Source organism: Psammomys obesus, unplaced genomic scaffold (genome assembly GCF_907164565.1).
Source record: "Psammomys obesus unplaced genomic scaffold, mPsaObe1.curated_primary_1811, whole genome shotgun sequence".
Taxonomy (NCBI): Eukaryota; Metazoa; Chordata; class Mammalia; order Rodentia; family Muridae; genus Psammomys; species Psammomys obesus.
This window is the reverse complement of record NW_026596445.1, coordinates 6,697,536-6,714,157: the sequence shown is the minus strand read 5'-3', so window position 1 is coordinate 6,714,157 and position 16,622 is coordinate 6,697,536. Positions and strand designations below refer to the sequence as shown.

Here is a 16,622-nt window from a genome sequence, read left to right as displayed (position 1 = left end):
CAGATTATTATTATTATTATTATTATTATTATTATTATTATTATTAGTGCTGTTGCTCTCCTTGTGGAGCTCCTGTCTCCTCTAGGTCTTTCTATCTCCCCCTTCTTTCATAAGATTCGCTGCACTCTGCGCAATGTTTTATTATGAGCCTCAGCATCTGCTTTGATACACTGCTGGGTAAAGTCAGAGGCCCTCTGTGGTAGGCTCCTTTCTTGTTTCCTGTTTTCTACCTCTTCCGATTTCCATCCAGTTTGCCTTTCTGAATGAAGATTGTTCATACTCCAACCAAGGACCATGCATGGAGATAACCTAGAACCCCTGCACAGATGTAACCCATGGTAGATCTGTCTCCAAGTGGCTTCCCTAGTAAGGGGAACAGGGTATGTCTCCTACATGAACTCAGTGGCTAGCTCTTTGATCACCTCCCTCTGATGGGATAGCAGCCTTACCAGGCCACAGAGGAAGACAATGCATCCAGTCCCAATGAGACCTGATAAACTAGGGTCAGATGGAAGGGGAGAAGGGCCTCCCCAGTCAGTGGACTTGGAGAGGGGCATGGGAGGAGATGAAGGAGAGAATGTGGATTTGGGAGGGAATGAGGGTAGGGGCTACAGCCTGCATACAAAGTGTAATTAATATAAAAAATAATATAAAAAGAAAAATAAGAAAATAACAAACAAATAAACAAACTAAAAATATGTCTGTTATATACAATTTGAAAAGTTATCAGGAAGCATACTTCAGCTGACAGTGTGAGAAGTGATTATGAGCATGGACAGAGCACTGAAACTCAGGCACAAAGTACAAAGAGTAAGCATTTAAATAGGAAGCTTGAGATCTGACAAAACAAGATACAATTAAACATTTAGAATATTTAGGTTTGATGACTATTATTTAACAAAGTAATTTATTCTTTGTTACATTAAATTTTTAATTAAATTCTTTGTAGTCATTTATTTATGACTACATACCTTGATAAATATCTTTCATTGATCTTGGGTTCCTATAGGATATTTGAAATTAATAGTATTTTCCTTCTTCTGAACCCTTAAAAGATCTGAAAAAAAATAAGGCAAGGGCAAATGGGCAATGACACTGAATTAATGAAATAAGTTATGACCCAGAATTGAATTGAAACTGTAGGAAAATTTTAGAGATTGAAACATTAAATAGGAAAAACAAATTTTCTTGATAGAATGATACACAATACTTATGTCTAATGGAAGAAAACACTAGCACAGTTTGTGTAAAATGAGCTTCATAATAGTACTGCTGTATAAAGTTGCTAGAGCTTGTCCTCTTTGAAAGGCAGAGTTTGACTTATATTGATGGAATACTATTGGGAAGTTGATAGAATGCAGTTTAATGTCTATGTGTTTGAGAACAAGAAGTCATTTTTGGAAATGTCTATTTGAATGAACCTCATACGTTTTTAATGCTCTGTGTATTAAACATAGTATTTTGCAGTAATAATTGAAAATCTTTTTATTTTTCCTTATAAAATGCATTTATATTAAAAGAAAATAACAGCATTTTAGACAAGGTTTAAAAATATGTAAAATATGGGGCCTGTGAGATGGTTCAATGGATGGATAAGTGTACTTACCAAAGGAGCTCAGTTCAGTCTCCAGGAGACTCATGGTAAAAGGAGAAAAGTAACACTCACTAGTTGTCCTCTGACCTCCTCAGACATACTGTGACATGCAACACTGAGACAGAAACAAATAAATAAATGTAATAAAATAAAATATATAGTAACTAGAGAATAATTTTATTCTAATATTTATGCTTCATAGTTCTCCAAATTGTGGCAACCTCTACATGATGATTTTATTATGAAGGCATGAGATGAAAAAAAAACAGATATACACGTTTGTATTTTATTCCTACAACTGCAATTTATTTTTATCTACACTCCTTTTAACTCTTTAATGAGCTCAGAACTGTGTACATACAATAGAGATTTCTTACCACACAACTCTATCCACAGCTTCTAAAACTCAATTTTTTGAGCTTTTTGCACTAGATCTAAGAATGTGTGACTTCAACAGTTTTAATTAATGCTTTAAGTTTTGATTCAACTAGAATATATGGGCAACACAAAGTGGACTTGATGGTTTTAAACCAAAGAGGACACAAAGTTGGGTGGATATGGAAGGAGGAAGAGATGGGAGAGGGGTGAATATGACACATTGTACAAATTCTCAATGGACCAATAAAATGTGTAAAGAAATACGTCATCTCGGTAGAATCTTTCACAGGCCTTCTGTGGTGGGTTCCTGTCCTGTTCCCTGTTTTCTCCCTCTCTGATGTCTATCCTGTTTGTGTTTCTGAATGAGGATTGAGCATCTCAGGAACCCTGAAAGACTCTATGCAGCAGGGTATTGGAGCAGATGCTGTGACTCATAGCCAAACTTTGGGCAGAGTGCAGGGAATCTGATGAAAGAAGGATGAGATCTGAGAAAGACCTAGAGGAGTCAGGAGCTCCACAAGGAGAGCAACAAAACCAAAAACTCTTGCCTATGTTTTTTCTGAGACTAATAGTCCAAACTACGACCATGCATGGAGAAAACCTAGAACCCCTGCACAGATGTAGCCCATAGGAGCTTAGTCTCCAAGTGGGTTGTGGCTGTCTCTGATATGAACTCAGTGGCTAGCCCTTTGATCTCCTCCCCCTGAGGAGGAAGAGGCAGTCTTACCAGCCTACATAGGAAGAAAATGCAGCCAGCTGTGATGAGACATGATAGGGTAAGGTCAGATAAAACGGTTGGAAGACTTCACCTTGGGGATTTGGGGAGGGAAATGGGAGGAGTAAAAGGGGGAAGGGGGGGCTGGAGGGAAAGAGAGAGGGGCTGCAACTTGCATAAAAAGTGAATAAATTTTAATAATTAAAAATAAATAAATGAAAAGGAAAAAATAAAGAAATGTGTGATCTGACAAAAAGACAACCGATATGGAAATTTTTCCTTCTGTAGTCACTCTAAAAGAGGCAGAACAAAAATGGAATACTAGGAATGAGTTTCCTTTGTTCCTGATGTGTTTCTAGCAGCTGTGGAAATGCTAGTGCATTCTATGTTTTGTTCTATAACTCACAAATCTGTACCCATCTCCTCTGGTATGTCAAGTAGAGATTTATACTGTACAATTTTGTACAGTCTGAATTCTGTGACTCACTCTCTTATACCTTAGTAGGATATATTGGTACCAGTTTTAAAGGCAGGAAATAATTTAGGATTCTTCAGAACAGGTGGCTTGCATTGCAAATTACTGGATTATAAATAAAAGCTAAACTGGAAATTGATCTTTGGTGGCTTTGGTATTAGCCAAAACTACATTGTAAAATTTATTGTAAACTGTTAGATTTTCTTGTTAACCCATGACAGCACATAATCTCTAATGTAAAGTTCGATTTATTCTTGACAATTACATAATATCCAAAAAGCAAATGTATCAAGTAATAGTATTTGAGCTTTATCTTTGTTTGTTTTCCAACAGTTCAAGGCCTGGCAGACCCCTTAAGCGTTCTTTGGGAGTGTTGCAAGATAATGCCAGCCTTCTACCCCAGGCAGTCCCAGGTATTTTATCACCAGGACTTATCACTCCAACAGGTAACACAATCCCTCTGTTGATCAGCTTTGTCTCTTTATACTGCCCACGGTTTGAAAAAAACAAAAAACAAAAACTAATATTGATGTAAGTGTGTTGCCCTTCAGAACTTTTCAAGCTCTACTAGAAGTTAAATTATTGAACACTTTTGGAGTATTCAGGCAAACAAGATTTTTATTTGCACTTAAATGACTCAAATTAAATGGGTATGACTTTATAATTGTATCCATATAAGAAACCTCTTTCTATGTGTATATTGCATGCTGGGAGCAAAGACATGGAATGAACAAATTAGCATCATCTGAAATCTTCCCATGAGGTGCTTACCTAATATACCTCACCAATACTTGTTTTGTCTGTTGTCTGTTGTATATTGTTAAAGTTACTATACCATGGTATGAAGGTGGAAAAAAAGTGCATCCTCTGAAGAACAACAGTATGTCAGTAAGTAAACTTGTAGGTAATTGTGATGAATAATTTTTTGGAATAGTGAAGTAAATTAGTAATAACAATTTCATAAATTATCATAGAACTCACACTTAAAAAATTATCCTAATAGTTCCCCAGTAGAAACTTATACCTTTAAAATTATTATATCAAGGAAAAATTAAAGAAAAATTATTATTTTTTTTCTTTTTTAAACACTTATTTATTTAATAACCAATCTTTTTAAATTTTTTATTTAACTTATATTAATTATATTTTATTCATTTTGTATCCCCCCCATAAGCCCCTCCCTCCTCCCCTCCAGATCGCACCCTCCCTCCCCTTTCTGCATGCATGCTCCTCCCCAAGTCCACTGATAGGGGAGGTCCTCTTTTCCTTCTTTCTGATCTTAGTATATCAGTTCTCATCAGAAGTGGCTGCATTGTCATCTTCTGCGGCCTAGTAAGGCTGCTCCCCCCTCAGGGGGAGGTGATCAAAGAGCAGGCCAATCAGATTATATAAGAAGCAGTCCCTCTTCCCATTATTATGTAACCCACTTGGACACTGAACTGCCATGGGCTACATCTGTGCAGGGGTTCTAGGTTATCTCCAGGAATGGTCCTTGGTTGGAGTATCAGTCTCAGGAAGGACCTCTGTGTTCAAAATTTTTGGTTCTGTTGCTCTCCTTATGGAGCTCCTGTCCTCTCCAGCTCTTGCTATTTCCCACTTCTTACATAAAATTCCATTCACTCTGCCCTACAGTTGGCCATCAGGCTCAGCATCTGCTTTGATAGTCTGTAGGGCAGAGGCTTTCAGAGGCCCTCTGTGGCAGGTTCCTAGGTTGTTTCTAATTTTCTTCTTCTAGCTTTCAGAGGCCCTCTGTAGCAGGTTCAGAGGTTGATTCCTGTTTTCTTCTTCTGATGTCCATCCTCTTTGCCTTTCAGGATGGGGATTGAGCATTTTAGTTAGAGTCCTCTCTTTTGCTTAGTTTGTTTAGATGTACAGATTATAGTGGGTTTATCCTATGTTGTATATTTATATGAGCGAGTATATACCGTGTGTGTCTTTTTGCTTCTGGGACAACTCACTCAGGATGATCCTTACCAAGTCCCACCATTTACCTGCAAATTTCATGATTTCCTTATTTTTCATTGCTGATTAATACTCCATTGTACAGATGTACCACAATTTCTGCATCCATTCTTCAGTTGAGGGGCATCTGGGCTCTTTCCAGCTTCTGGCTATTACAAATAAAGCTGCTACAAACATGGTTGAGCAAATGTCCTTTTTGTGTACTTGCGCCTCTTTTGGGTATATGCCTAGGAGTGGCTGGATCTTGAGGAAGCGCTATTCCTAGTTGTCTGAGAAAGCGCCAGATTGATTTCCAGAGTGGTTGTTCAAGTTTACATTTACACCAGCAGTCGAGAAGGGTTCCCCTTTCTCCACAACCTCTCCAGCATGTGTTGTCACTTGAGTTTTTGATCCTGGCCATTCTGATGGGTATAAGGTGAAATCTCAGGGTTGTTTTGATGTGCATTTCCCTAATAACTAATGAGGTCGAGCATTTTTAAAAATGCTTCTCTGCCATTCGATATTCCTCTACAGAGAGTTCTCTGTTTAGCTCTGTTCTCCATTTTTTTAAGTGGATTACTTGGTTTGCTGCTTTTCAGCTTCTTTAGTTCTTTATATATACTGGATATGAGTCCTCTGTCAGATAAAGGGTTGGTGAAGATTCTTTCCCAATCTGTAGGCAGTAGCTTTGTTTTCATGACGGTGTCCTTTGCTTTAAAGACGCTTTTCAGTTTCATGAGGTCCCATTTATTGATTGTTGCTCTTAGAGCCTGTGTTGTTGGTGTTCTGTTCAGGAAGTTTTCTCCTGTACCAATGAGTTCTAGGGTATTCCCCAATTTTTTTTCTAGCCGATTTAATGTGTCTGGTTTTATGTTGAGGTCTTTGATCCACTTGGACTTCATTTTTGTGCAGGGTGATAAGGATGGATCTATTTTCATTTTTCTACATGTGGATATCCAATTGGACCAGCACCGTTTGTTGAAGATGCTATCTTTTTTCCATTGTATGGTTTTGGCATCTTTGTCAAAAATCAGGTATCTGTAAGTGTGTGGGTTTATTTCTGGGTCTTCTGTTCGATTCCATTGATCCACCATTCTGTTTCTATGCCAGTACCATGCAGTTTTTATAAATGTTGCTCTATAGTACAGCTTAAGATCAGGGATGGAGATACCTCCAGAAAATCTTTTATTGTAGAGGATTGTTTTAGCAATTCTGGGTTTCTTGTTATTCCATACGAAGTTGAGAATTTTTCTTTCCAAGTCTGTAAAGAATAGTGTTGGCAATTTGATGGGAATTGCATTAAATCTGTAGATTGCTTTTGGTAAGATGGCCATTTTTACTATGTTAATCCTGCCAAGCCATGAGCATGGGAGATCTTTCTATCTTCTCATATCTTCTTCTAATTCTTTCTTCAGAGACTTGAAATTTTTTTCATACAAGTCTTTGACTTGCTTGGTTAGGGTTACACCAAGGTACTTTATGTCATTTGTGGCTATTGAGAAGGGTGTTGTTTCCCTAAATTCTTTCTCGGCCCTTTTGTCTTTTGTATACAGGAGGGCTACTGATTTTTTTGAGTTAATTTTGTATCTGGCCACTTTGCTTAAGGTATCAGCTGTAGGAGCACCCTGGTGGACTTTTTTTGGTCACTCATGTATACTATCATATCATCTGCAAATAGTGATAATTTGACTTCACCCTTTCCCATCTGTATCCCCTTGATCTCCTTCAACTGTCTTATTGCTTTAGCAAGGACTTCCAGCACTATGTTGAAGAGCTATGGAGAGAGTGGGCAGCCTTGTCTTGTCCCTGATTTCAGTGGGATTGCTTTAAGTTTCTCTCCGTTCACTTTGACGTTGGCTATAGGCTTGCTGTATATTGCCTTTACTATGTTCTAGTATGTGTCTTGTATCCTTTATCTCTCCAATACTTTAAATATGAATGGATGTTGGATTTTTGTCACATGCTTTTTCAACATCTAAGGAGATGATCATGTGTTGTTTTTTTTCCAGTTTGTTTATATGGTGGATCACATTGATAGATTTCCATATTTCATTGAAACCCCCCCCCCTGCATACCTGGAATGAAGCCTACTTGGTCATAGTGTATAATATCTTTGATGTGTTCTTGTATTTCGTTTGCAAGTATTTTGTTAAGTATTTTTTCATCAATGTTCATAAGGGAGATTGGCCTCAAATTCTCTTTCTTTGTTGAGTCTTTGTGAGGTTTAGGTACCGAGGTGACTGTGGCTTCATAGAATGAATTTCGTAATGTTCCTTTTGTTTTTATTTTGTGGAATAGTTTGAAGAGAATTGGTGTTAGCTCTTCTTTGAAGGTCTGGTAGAATTCTGCACTGAAGCCATCTGGTCCTGTGCTTTTTTAGGATGGGAGACTTTTGATGACTGCTTTTATTTCTTTAGGGGATATAGGACTATTTAGTTGATTTACCTGGTCCTGATTTAGCTTTGGTAAGTCAAATTGATCAAGAAAATCGTCCATTTCATTTAGATTTTCAAATTTCATGGCATAGACTTTTGAAGTAAGTGCTAATGATTGTTTGGATTTCCTCAGTGTCTGTAGTTGTGTTCCCCTTTTCATTTCTGATTTTGTTGATTTGTGTGGTGTCTCTCTGCCTTTTAGTTAGCTTGGCTAAGGGTTTGTCGATCTAGTTGGTTTTCTCAAAGAACCAGCTCTTGGTTTCATTGATTCTTTGAATTGTTTTATTTGTTTCTAATTGATTGATTTCAGCCCTGAGTTTGATTATTTCCAGCCTTCTACTCCTTTTTGGTGTGTCTGCTTGTTCTTTTTCTAGGGTTTTTAAGTGAGCCATTAAGTTGCTTGAATGCGCTGTCTCGAATTTCTTCTTGAAGGCACTTAGTGCTATGAACTTTCCTCTTAGCACTGCTTTCATTGTGTCCCACAATTTTGGGTATGTTGTGTCTTCATTTTCATTGAGTTCTAGGAAGACTTTAATTTCTTTCCTTATTTCTTCCCTGACCCAGCTGTCATTTAGTAACAAGTTGTTCAGTTTCCATGTGTGTAGACTTTTTGCTATTTCTGTTATTGTTGAGGTACATCTTTATTCCATGGTGATCAGACAAGGTACAAGGGATTATTTCAATCTTCTTGTATCTGTTGAGGCTTGCTTTGTGACCAACTATATGGTCTATTTTGGAGAAGGTTCCATGAGGTGCTGAGAAGAAGGTTAATTCTTTTGTGTTTGGGTGTAATTATCTGTAAATGTCTGTTAGTTCCATTTGATTCATGACCTCTGTTAGAGACAGTGTTTCTTTGTTTAATTTCTGTTTTGTTGACCTGTCCTTTGTTGAGAGTGGGGTGTTGAAGTCTCCCACTATTAATGTGTGGGGATCTATATGTGGTTTAAATTTTATCAATGTTTCTTTAACAAATGTGGGTGCTCTTGTATTTGGGGCATAGATGTTCAGGATTTTGATGTCTTCCTGGTGGAATTTTCCCTTGATGAGTATGAAGTGTCCTTCCTCACCTCTTTTTAATAATTTTGGTTGAAAGTCTATTTTATCAGCTATTAGAATGGCTATTCCTTCTTGCTTCTTGGGTCCATTTTCTTGGAAAGTCCTCTTCCATCCCTTAACCCTCAGGTAATGTCTATCTCTGTGCCTTAGGTGTGTTTCTTTTTTTTTTTTTTTTAAATTTTTTATTAATTACACTTTATTCATTTTGTATCCCCCAGGTGTGTTTCTTGTATGCAACAGCTTGCTGGGTTTTGTTTACGTATCCATTCTGTTAATCTGTGTCTTTTTACTGGAGAGTTGAGTCCATTGATGTTGAGAGAGATTAATGATCAGTGGCTGTTAGATCCTTTGATTTTGATGTTGGCTGTGTTCATAAGGTTGTGTGCTTGGTTGCTTTTTGTTTTACTGTAGTAGTGTTAATTATTTCCTGTAAAACACAGGAAATTAGCTTGAAAGAAGCTAATTTTCTTGGGTTGTATTTTACCTTCCAGTTTCTTCTGTAATGCTAGATTTGTGTGTAGGTATTGTTGAATTTTTTTTTTTTCATTGAATATCTTGTTTTCTCTGTCTATGAGGACTGAGAGTTTTGCAGGGTATAGTAGCCTGGGCTGACATCTGTGTTCTCTTGGGATCTGCATGGTATTGGTCTATGCCCTTCTGGCTTTTATAATCTCTGTTGAAAAGTTAGGTGTGATTCTAATGGGTTTGCCATTATGTTACTTGGCCTTTTTTCCTTGCAGCTTTTAGTATTTTTTCTTTTTTCTGTATACTTACTGTTTTGATTATTATGTGGCGGGAGGATTTTCTTTTCTGGTCAAATTTGTTGGGTGTTCTGTAGGCCTCATGTATCCATATTGGTTTCTCCTTTAACTTGGGGAAATTTTCTTCAATGATTTTGTTGAAAATATTTTCTGGGCCTTGGAGAAGGGAGTCTTTTTTTTCCTCTATACCTATTATTCTTAGGTTTTGTCTTTTCATATTGTCTTGGATTTCTTGGATGGTCAGTGTCAGGAATTTTTTGGATTTAACATTTTCTTTGACAGATACATTGATTTCTTCCATTGTATCTTCCATACCTGAGATTCTTTCTTCCATCTCTTGTAGTCTATTGGTTATGCTAACCTCTGTAGTTCCTGTTTTGTTCCCTAAGTTCTTTCTCTCTGCAATTTCCTCCATTTGTGTTTTCTTCAATTTTTCCAATTCTATCTTCAGATCTTGAGCCATTTTGTTGATTTCCTTTACCTGTCTAACTGTATTTTCCTGTTTTTCCATCACTTCTTTCAGCTGTTTGTTTGAACCAACCTCTGTTTCTTTTATCTCATTTAGTGCTTTAAGCATTTCCTTTTTAAAGGCCACAAACTGTTTGGCTGCAACTTCCTCTATTTCTTTACGGATGGCAATGTTCTGTTTGAGTTTGTCTTCCTCTATGTCTTTTACATATCTGATTTGTTTCCTCTGTTATCATCTTCATGAACATAGTTGTTAGGTCATCTTCTTGGATTTCAGTTATGCTGGGGTGTCCAGGGCTACTTGCCCCTGGATTCTGAAGATGCCATATTGCTCTGTCTTTTGTTGAGCTAACCTCTACCGATTGGGCTATCTTAGGTGTTTGGGGTTATTTTCTGGTGGTTTCTGGGGATCCTGTGGTGGAGAGAATCCCCTTGGCAGAAAGCTGGTTTTTCTTGAAGGAAGTCTTCTCAGCTTTTTGGGTATAGTCCCTGGATGGCTGGCGTTTTTTCAGGAGTTGCTGCTGCTTACCTCAGGGATAGAGACCTGAGTGGTAACTGTGGTCTTTGTTAGTCGAGTGGGTTCTCCTCTCTCTCAGGGAAGTCCTGAAGACAGCTGCCCTGTTTCTGGGTTTCTTGCTGTAAATTCAATGATCAGCTGCTGTGACACAGTTGGACAGCTGGCGCGCAGAATCTGCCTGTGTCTGGAGCACTGCTCAGTGATGGCGGCTCGGCCCTGCAGGTCTGTGAGACTTTTTCCAGGGAAAAACTGGGTGATTTAAGTCAGTAGAGTTTCCTTCCTTCCCTGTGGATTTTCTGGAGACAGGGACTCCAAGTCTCTTTTTTTTGCCCTGGGGCGCACCGCTCAGTCTCCCCCCCAGCTAGCTGGTGGGCAGAAACTGCCTGTGTCTGGAGCACAGCTCACTGATGGTGGCTTGGCCCCGCTGGTCTGCGATACTTTTTCCAGGGAAGGACTGGGTGATTTAAGTCAGTACAGCTTCCTTCCTTCCCTGTGGATTCTCTCGCGACAGGGACGCCTAGTCTCTGGTGTTTTTGTGCCCACTGATCAGCCTGGGAAGGTGATCATAACACACAGGCATGTGGCTCTTGTCTGGGGACCTAGGGCCTGCTCGACCCAGGATCTCTTCCGGGGTTCTGGCTGGGGGACCTGAGAGTGGTACAGACCAATTCCCACGCTGTGGGGGTTTACTCTCACCTGAAAAACACGATTGCTGTTGTTTTAGGGTCCAGGATTCATTCTCTTGGTCACTGTATAGGAAATGTTTTCCGGTTCCTCAGCCCTGTTCTCCTGGTGCAGCCATCTTGTCCCCTAACCTATCTTTTTTATTAATTACAGTTTATTCACTTTGTATCCCCCCCATAAGCCCCTCCCTCCTCCTTTCCGGTGCCCACTCTCCCTCCCCCATCTTTGCGCATGCCCCTCCCCAAGTCCACTGATAGGGGAGGTCCTCCTCTCCTTCCTTCTGTTCTTAGTCTATCAGATCACATCAGGAGTGGCTGCATTGTCATCTTCTGTGGCCTGGTAGGGCTGGTCTCTCCTCAGGGGGAGGTGGTCAAATAACAGGCCTATCAGATTATGACAGAGGTAATCCCTCTTCCCATTACTATGTAATCCACTTGGACACTACACTGCCATGGACTACATCTGTGCAGGGGTTCTAGGTAATCTGCATGCATGGTACTTGGTTGGAGTATGAGTCTCTGGGAAGACCCTTGTGTTCAAATTTTCTGGTTCTGTTGCTCTCCTTGTAGGGTTCCTGTCCTCTCCAGATCTTACTTTTTCCCACTTATTACATAAGATTCCCTGATCTTTGCCCAACAGTTGGCCATAAGTCTCAGTGTCTGCTTTGATAGTCTGCAGGGCAGAGCCTTTCAGAGACCCTCTGTGGCAGGTTCCTAGGCTGTTTCCTATTTTCTTCTTCTCCTGATGTCTATCCTCTTTGCCTTTGGGGATGGGGATTGAACGTTTTAGTCAGGGTCCTCTCTCTTAATTAGTTTCTTTAGATGTACAGGTTTTAGTAGATTTATCCTATGTTATATGTTTATATGAGTGAGTATATACTGTGTGTGTCTTTCTGCTTCTGGGAAAGCTCACTCAGGATGATCCTTTCCAGGTCCCACCATTTACCTGCAAATTTCATGATTTCCTTATTTTTCTTTGCAGAGTAGTACTCCATATTATCTTTTAATAACAAAAATCTATAAAGTACTTTCATTGTATGGGTTGTAATTCCTTAGAAAAGGGACAAATATATGAGTAGTGGTCTTGGTCTTCATAGAATTAAGGAGAAGAGATATATTAGTGTAATAATAATATTGGAGTATGACAAACCACAATATAACTACATACAAGATGTCCTAAGCTAACAAATAAGAAATCAGCTAGGTGAATTGCATAATGATCAGAACGATTGACTCCTTAGACCTGTATTTTGTATTTTGTAGTGTTGGAAATGTGGAGTATCAGGAAAGACATTCCAGGCAGAAAGAAGTACTGAAGAGATGAGGAAGTGCTTATTGTGATAGTTGAAATAGCAATGAAGTTAAGGAGACTAAAGCAGAGGTTTAAGATGGTAAAATTGTGACTGATATGCTTTGAATAGAAAATGAAAGAAATGGATGAAAGTTTGTGAAACTAGCTTTTGATTTACCATGATAAGTAGTTTCTCTTTTCTTTATGGGCCATATGCTTCCAAAAATATTTCAAAACATTCTTTTTTTTTTTTTTCATTTCTTTCTTCTTTTGTGGCTCAAATGGAATTGTGAAAATAGTTCAGGTTTCACACTTATGTCTTAGAGTCTCATGTGTTCTAATCCAAATAATTTTATTTTTGTTAAAACATTTTATGCTTTTCAGAAACCACTTACTAAAGAACTGAGTAAATATTTAAAGATCTATTGCTGGGGAGGGTAGATAAAATGAAACTTATAGAAGAAAGTAGGATAAGTTCCTTCTACTATAAAGGGAGAAATATGGAGGATCTGAACTATGACACATTAAGTTTAGTGAAAAAGAAGTTCCAAAGTGATTTATTAATAAGAATTTGTTGTTTAATAATTGAATGAAGATGTTGGAAGAAGGAGAAAACAGGGAACAGGACAGGAGCCTACCACAGAGGGTCTCTGAAAGACTCTTCCCAAAAGGGCATTAAAACATATGCTGAGATTCAGCCAAACTCTGGGCAGAGTACAGGGAATCTTATGAAAGTAGAAATAAATTGAAAGACCTGGAGGGGACAGGAGCTCCACAAGGAGAGCAACAGAACCAAAAAATCTGAGTACAGGGGTCTTTTGTGAGACTGATACTCCAACCAAGGACCATGCATAGAGATAACCTAGAACCCCTGCACAGATGTAGCCCATGGCAGCTCAGCGTCCAAGAGGGTCTCCAGTAGTAGGGACAGGGGCTGTCTCTGACATGAAATCAGGAGCTGGTTCTTTGATCATCTACACCTGAGGGGGAAGCAGCCGTACCAGGCCACAGAGGAAGACAGTGAAGCCAGTCCTGATGAGAACTGATAGGCTTGGGTCAGATGGAAGTGGAGGAGGACCTCCTCTATTAGTGGACTGGGGGAAGAGCATAGGAGGAGATGAGGGAGGGAGCGTGGGATTGGGAGAGAATGAGAAAGGGGGCTACAGCTGGGATACAAAGTGCATAAATTGTAATTAATAAAAATAAAATTAAAATTAAAAAAATATCAATCCAGTTCAGTCTAAGATGATTCGTGTTCTCTTTGGGCAATACATTACAGGATGGTGTCTCTGGCTAAGACAGAATTTAGGGATAGATTCAGGCTTTGGGGAAAGCAAAATAATTTTGATGACTTTAAATATTTATAAAACAATTCTTGCATTAATAAAAGTTGTCTTGTAAATATAGCCTCCTAATGAAGATATAATAATTTCTGGATTATATATTGATACTCTACAGATAATCTGTGTTGGACTTTTAAAGTATATTACAAAAGCCTAAAATCAGCAATATGTAAATTAAGTTTGATTTCAGATTTTTAGAGAACATGGATATGAAAGGAAAATATATATATAAAATTATGTTGCAGATAATCCACTGTTAGATAAACATTAGTAGCTTATCTATTTGGGGGGAAACTCTAATATATATTAAGTTCCTAGTATTTATGAGGCTTTGCTGCTAAATGTTTCATATATCCTTCATTTCATCTTTATAGTAACTTTTTGAATATTGCCTTCATGTTTCAGATGATATGTGGCTAAGTGAGTTTAAATTAATTGCTTTAGGCCATGAAGTAACTTAGTGGTAGATTCATGTTTGAACCCAAGCCTTTTTAAGTTCTAGAGCCCAAATGTTCATTGTCATATATTATATTATGTACCTTCTGTGTGATAGTGGAGACACCAAGTTATATTTGAATATTGTACTTTCTTACTATAATTCTGTGGTCCTTCTCTTATGCCTATAATAGATGAAAGAGATAGGAGGAGGAGTATGAAATACAAAAGATGTCTGCTATAGAGTAGACAATGATAATAATGTTCAGGGGAAGATCAAGGAATCTTTGGACTTCCAGAGGGATACTATTATTTTGAATATATCATTGCACATTACCAAGAATATTTTTATAGCCAAATGTTAGAAAAATATTTTATGTAGTCAGATAACAATATTTTTTGGACTATAAGTTATTTTGAGTTATACAAACCATTTTCTTTTCTAACTAGGAAAGATAAATGCTGTAGAATTGGCTTTCAATTTACTTCACTATCAGTAAATTTTATGTTTGTCCTTGCTGCCTTGCTTAAATGTCATACATTTGATTTTAAATTTTTTTTCAAAATAGATTCATCTTCTTTTTAAATTTTATTTTTGAGGTTACAATTTAGTTACAACATTCATCCCTCCAAACCCTGCCATATTCCCCTCCCTCTTCTCCCTCAAATCATGACTTTTTTTTTTTTTGCTAATTGTTATTACCTGCACATATGTATATGGATATACATATATATTACTAAAATATAACCTTCAATCCTGGTAATGCTAACTGTATGTATGTTTTGAGCCCTGGGGGCCTGGCTATTTGGTAACCAATTGGTGTACTTTTCCTTGGGGAAGGCCACGTTTCCTGTTCCTAGCTTCCCTCAGTTGGCTATGTTCTTTATGTATAATTGAGGGCTCCTGGATTTTTCTCTGTCTAGTATGCTATGTTCATCTATTTTTCACTTACACATTAAAATGTGTGAATTTCTAATTTGATTTCTCATCCCTCCTTCTCTCTCTCCCCCTCTTTCCAAGATAAAGACTTAGTGGTTTTGTTCCTGCTGGAAGGAACTGCTTAGTGGAACTATCATATCTCCTGTGGTGAGGTGGGGTTGAGCAGGTTCCTATGGTGGGATTCAATCATCTCCCCTTTGTTTGTCAGGTTTATCCAACCCCGGACCATATTCCAAACTAGCCAATTCTGAGGAGGAAAGAAAATTTACAACACACTCAAATTTATCGAATGTGGGTCTCTGTCAGACAAACTTGGATTCCAGATCTACATACCCTTCCCCACTAGGGAAGTATGTCTCTCTGTGTGCTTTGTCTGTCTGTTCATCTGTGATTCTGCTTTCAATAAAAGTTGGCTGCGTGCTGTGACCTTGCTTCTCCTGCTTTTTTTTTCATGTTTGTAGCAGCTTTATTTGTAATATCCAGAAGCTGGAAACAGCCCAGATGCCCCTCAGCTGAGGAATGGATACAAAAATTGTGGTATATCTACACAATGGAAGCTTACTCAGCAATAAAAAACAAGGAAATAATGAAATTTGCAGGTAAATACTGGAAAATATCATCCTGAGTGAGCTATCCCAGAAGCAGAAAGACACACAGGGTATATACTCACTCATAAGTGGATATTAGACGTATAGTATAGGATAAACATACTAACATCTGTACACCTACAGAAGCTAATCAGGAAGGAGGACTCTGGCTAAGATGCTCAATCCCCATTCAGAAAGGCAAAGAGGATGGACATCGGAGGAGGGAGAAAACAGGGAACAGGACAGGAGCCTACCACGAAGGGCCCTTGAAAGGCTCTACCCTGCATGGTATCAAGGCAGATGCTGAGAGTCATAGCCAAACTTTGGGCAGAGTGCAGGGAATCTTATGAAAGAAGTGGGAGATAGTAAGACCTGGAGAGGACAGGAGCTCCACAAGGACAGCAACAGATCTGAAAAGTCTGAGCAAAGGAGTCTTTTCTGAAACTGATATTCACACCAAGAACCTCTAATGGAGATGGCCTGGAACCCCTGCACAGAGGTAGCCTATGGCAGTTCAGTGACAAAGTGGTCTCCATAGTAATAAGGACACGGTTTGTCTCTGACAGAAACTGAATAGCCTGCTCTTTGATCACCTCTCCCTGAGGGGGTAGCAGCCTTACCAGCCCACAGAAGGAGATAATGCAGCCACTCCTGATGAGACCTGATAGACTTGGATCAGAGGAAAGGGGAGGAGGACTTCCCTTTTTAGTGGACTGGGTGAGGGACACAGGTGGGGAAGAGGGAGGTACAGGGGGGATACAAAGTGTATAAATTGTAATTAAGAAAAAAATAAACATATTTTTGAAAAATTCAGCTGGTTGTCATTTTCAGTTGATTATTAATTTATTTAATTTTATTTTTGAGATTATACTCCAATTACATCATTTTGCCTTCCCCTTTCCTTCCTCCAGACTCTCCCATTCAACTCTTCTTGCTCTCTTTCAAATTCATGGCCTCTCTTTTCACTAATTGTCACATCTGTGTGTGTTTCTGTGTATGTGTG

At 38.6% G+C, this 16,622-nt stretch overlaps 1 protein-coding gene across 1 annotated transcript in view; it reads left to right on the top strand.

Annotated features, from left to right (window-relative positions):
• Dach2 (dachshund family transcription factor 2) overlaps positions 1–16,622 on the top strand; it is a 743,535-nt gene that overhangs the window by 329,876 nt on the left and 397,037 nt on the right. Inside the window, exon 3 of the mRNA XM_055598244.1 lies at positions 3,496–3,608. Coding sequence (XP_055454219.1) covers positions 3,496–3,608 — 113 coding nt within the window. The remainder of the gene's footprint in view (positions 1–3,495; positions 3,609–16,622) is intronic.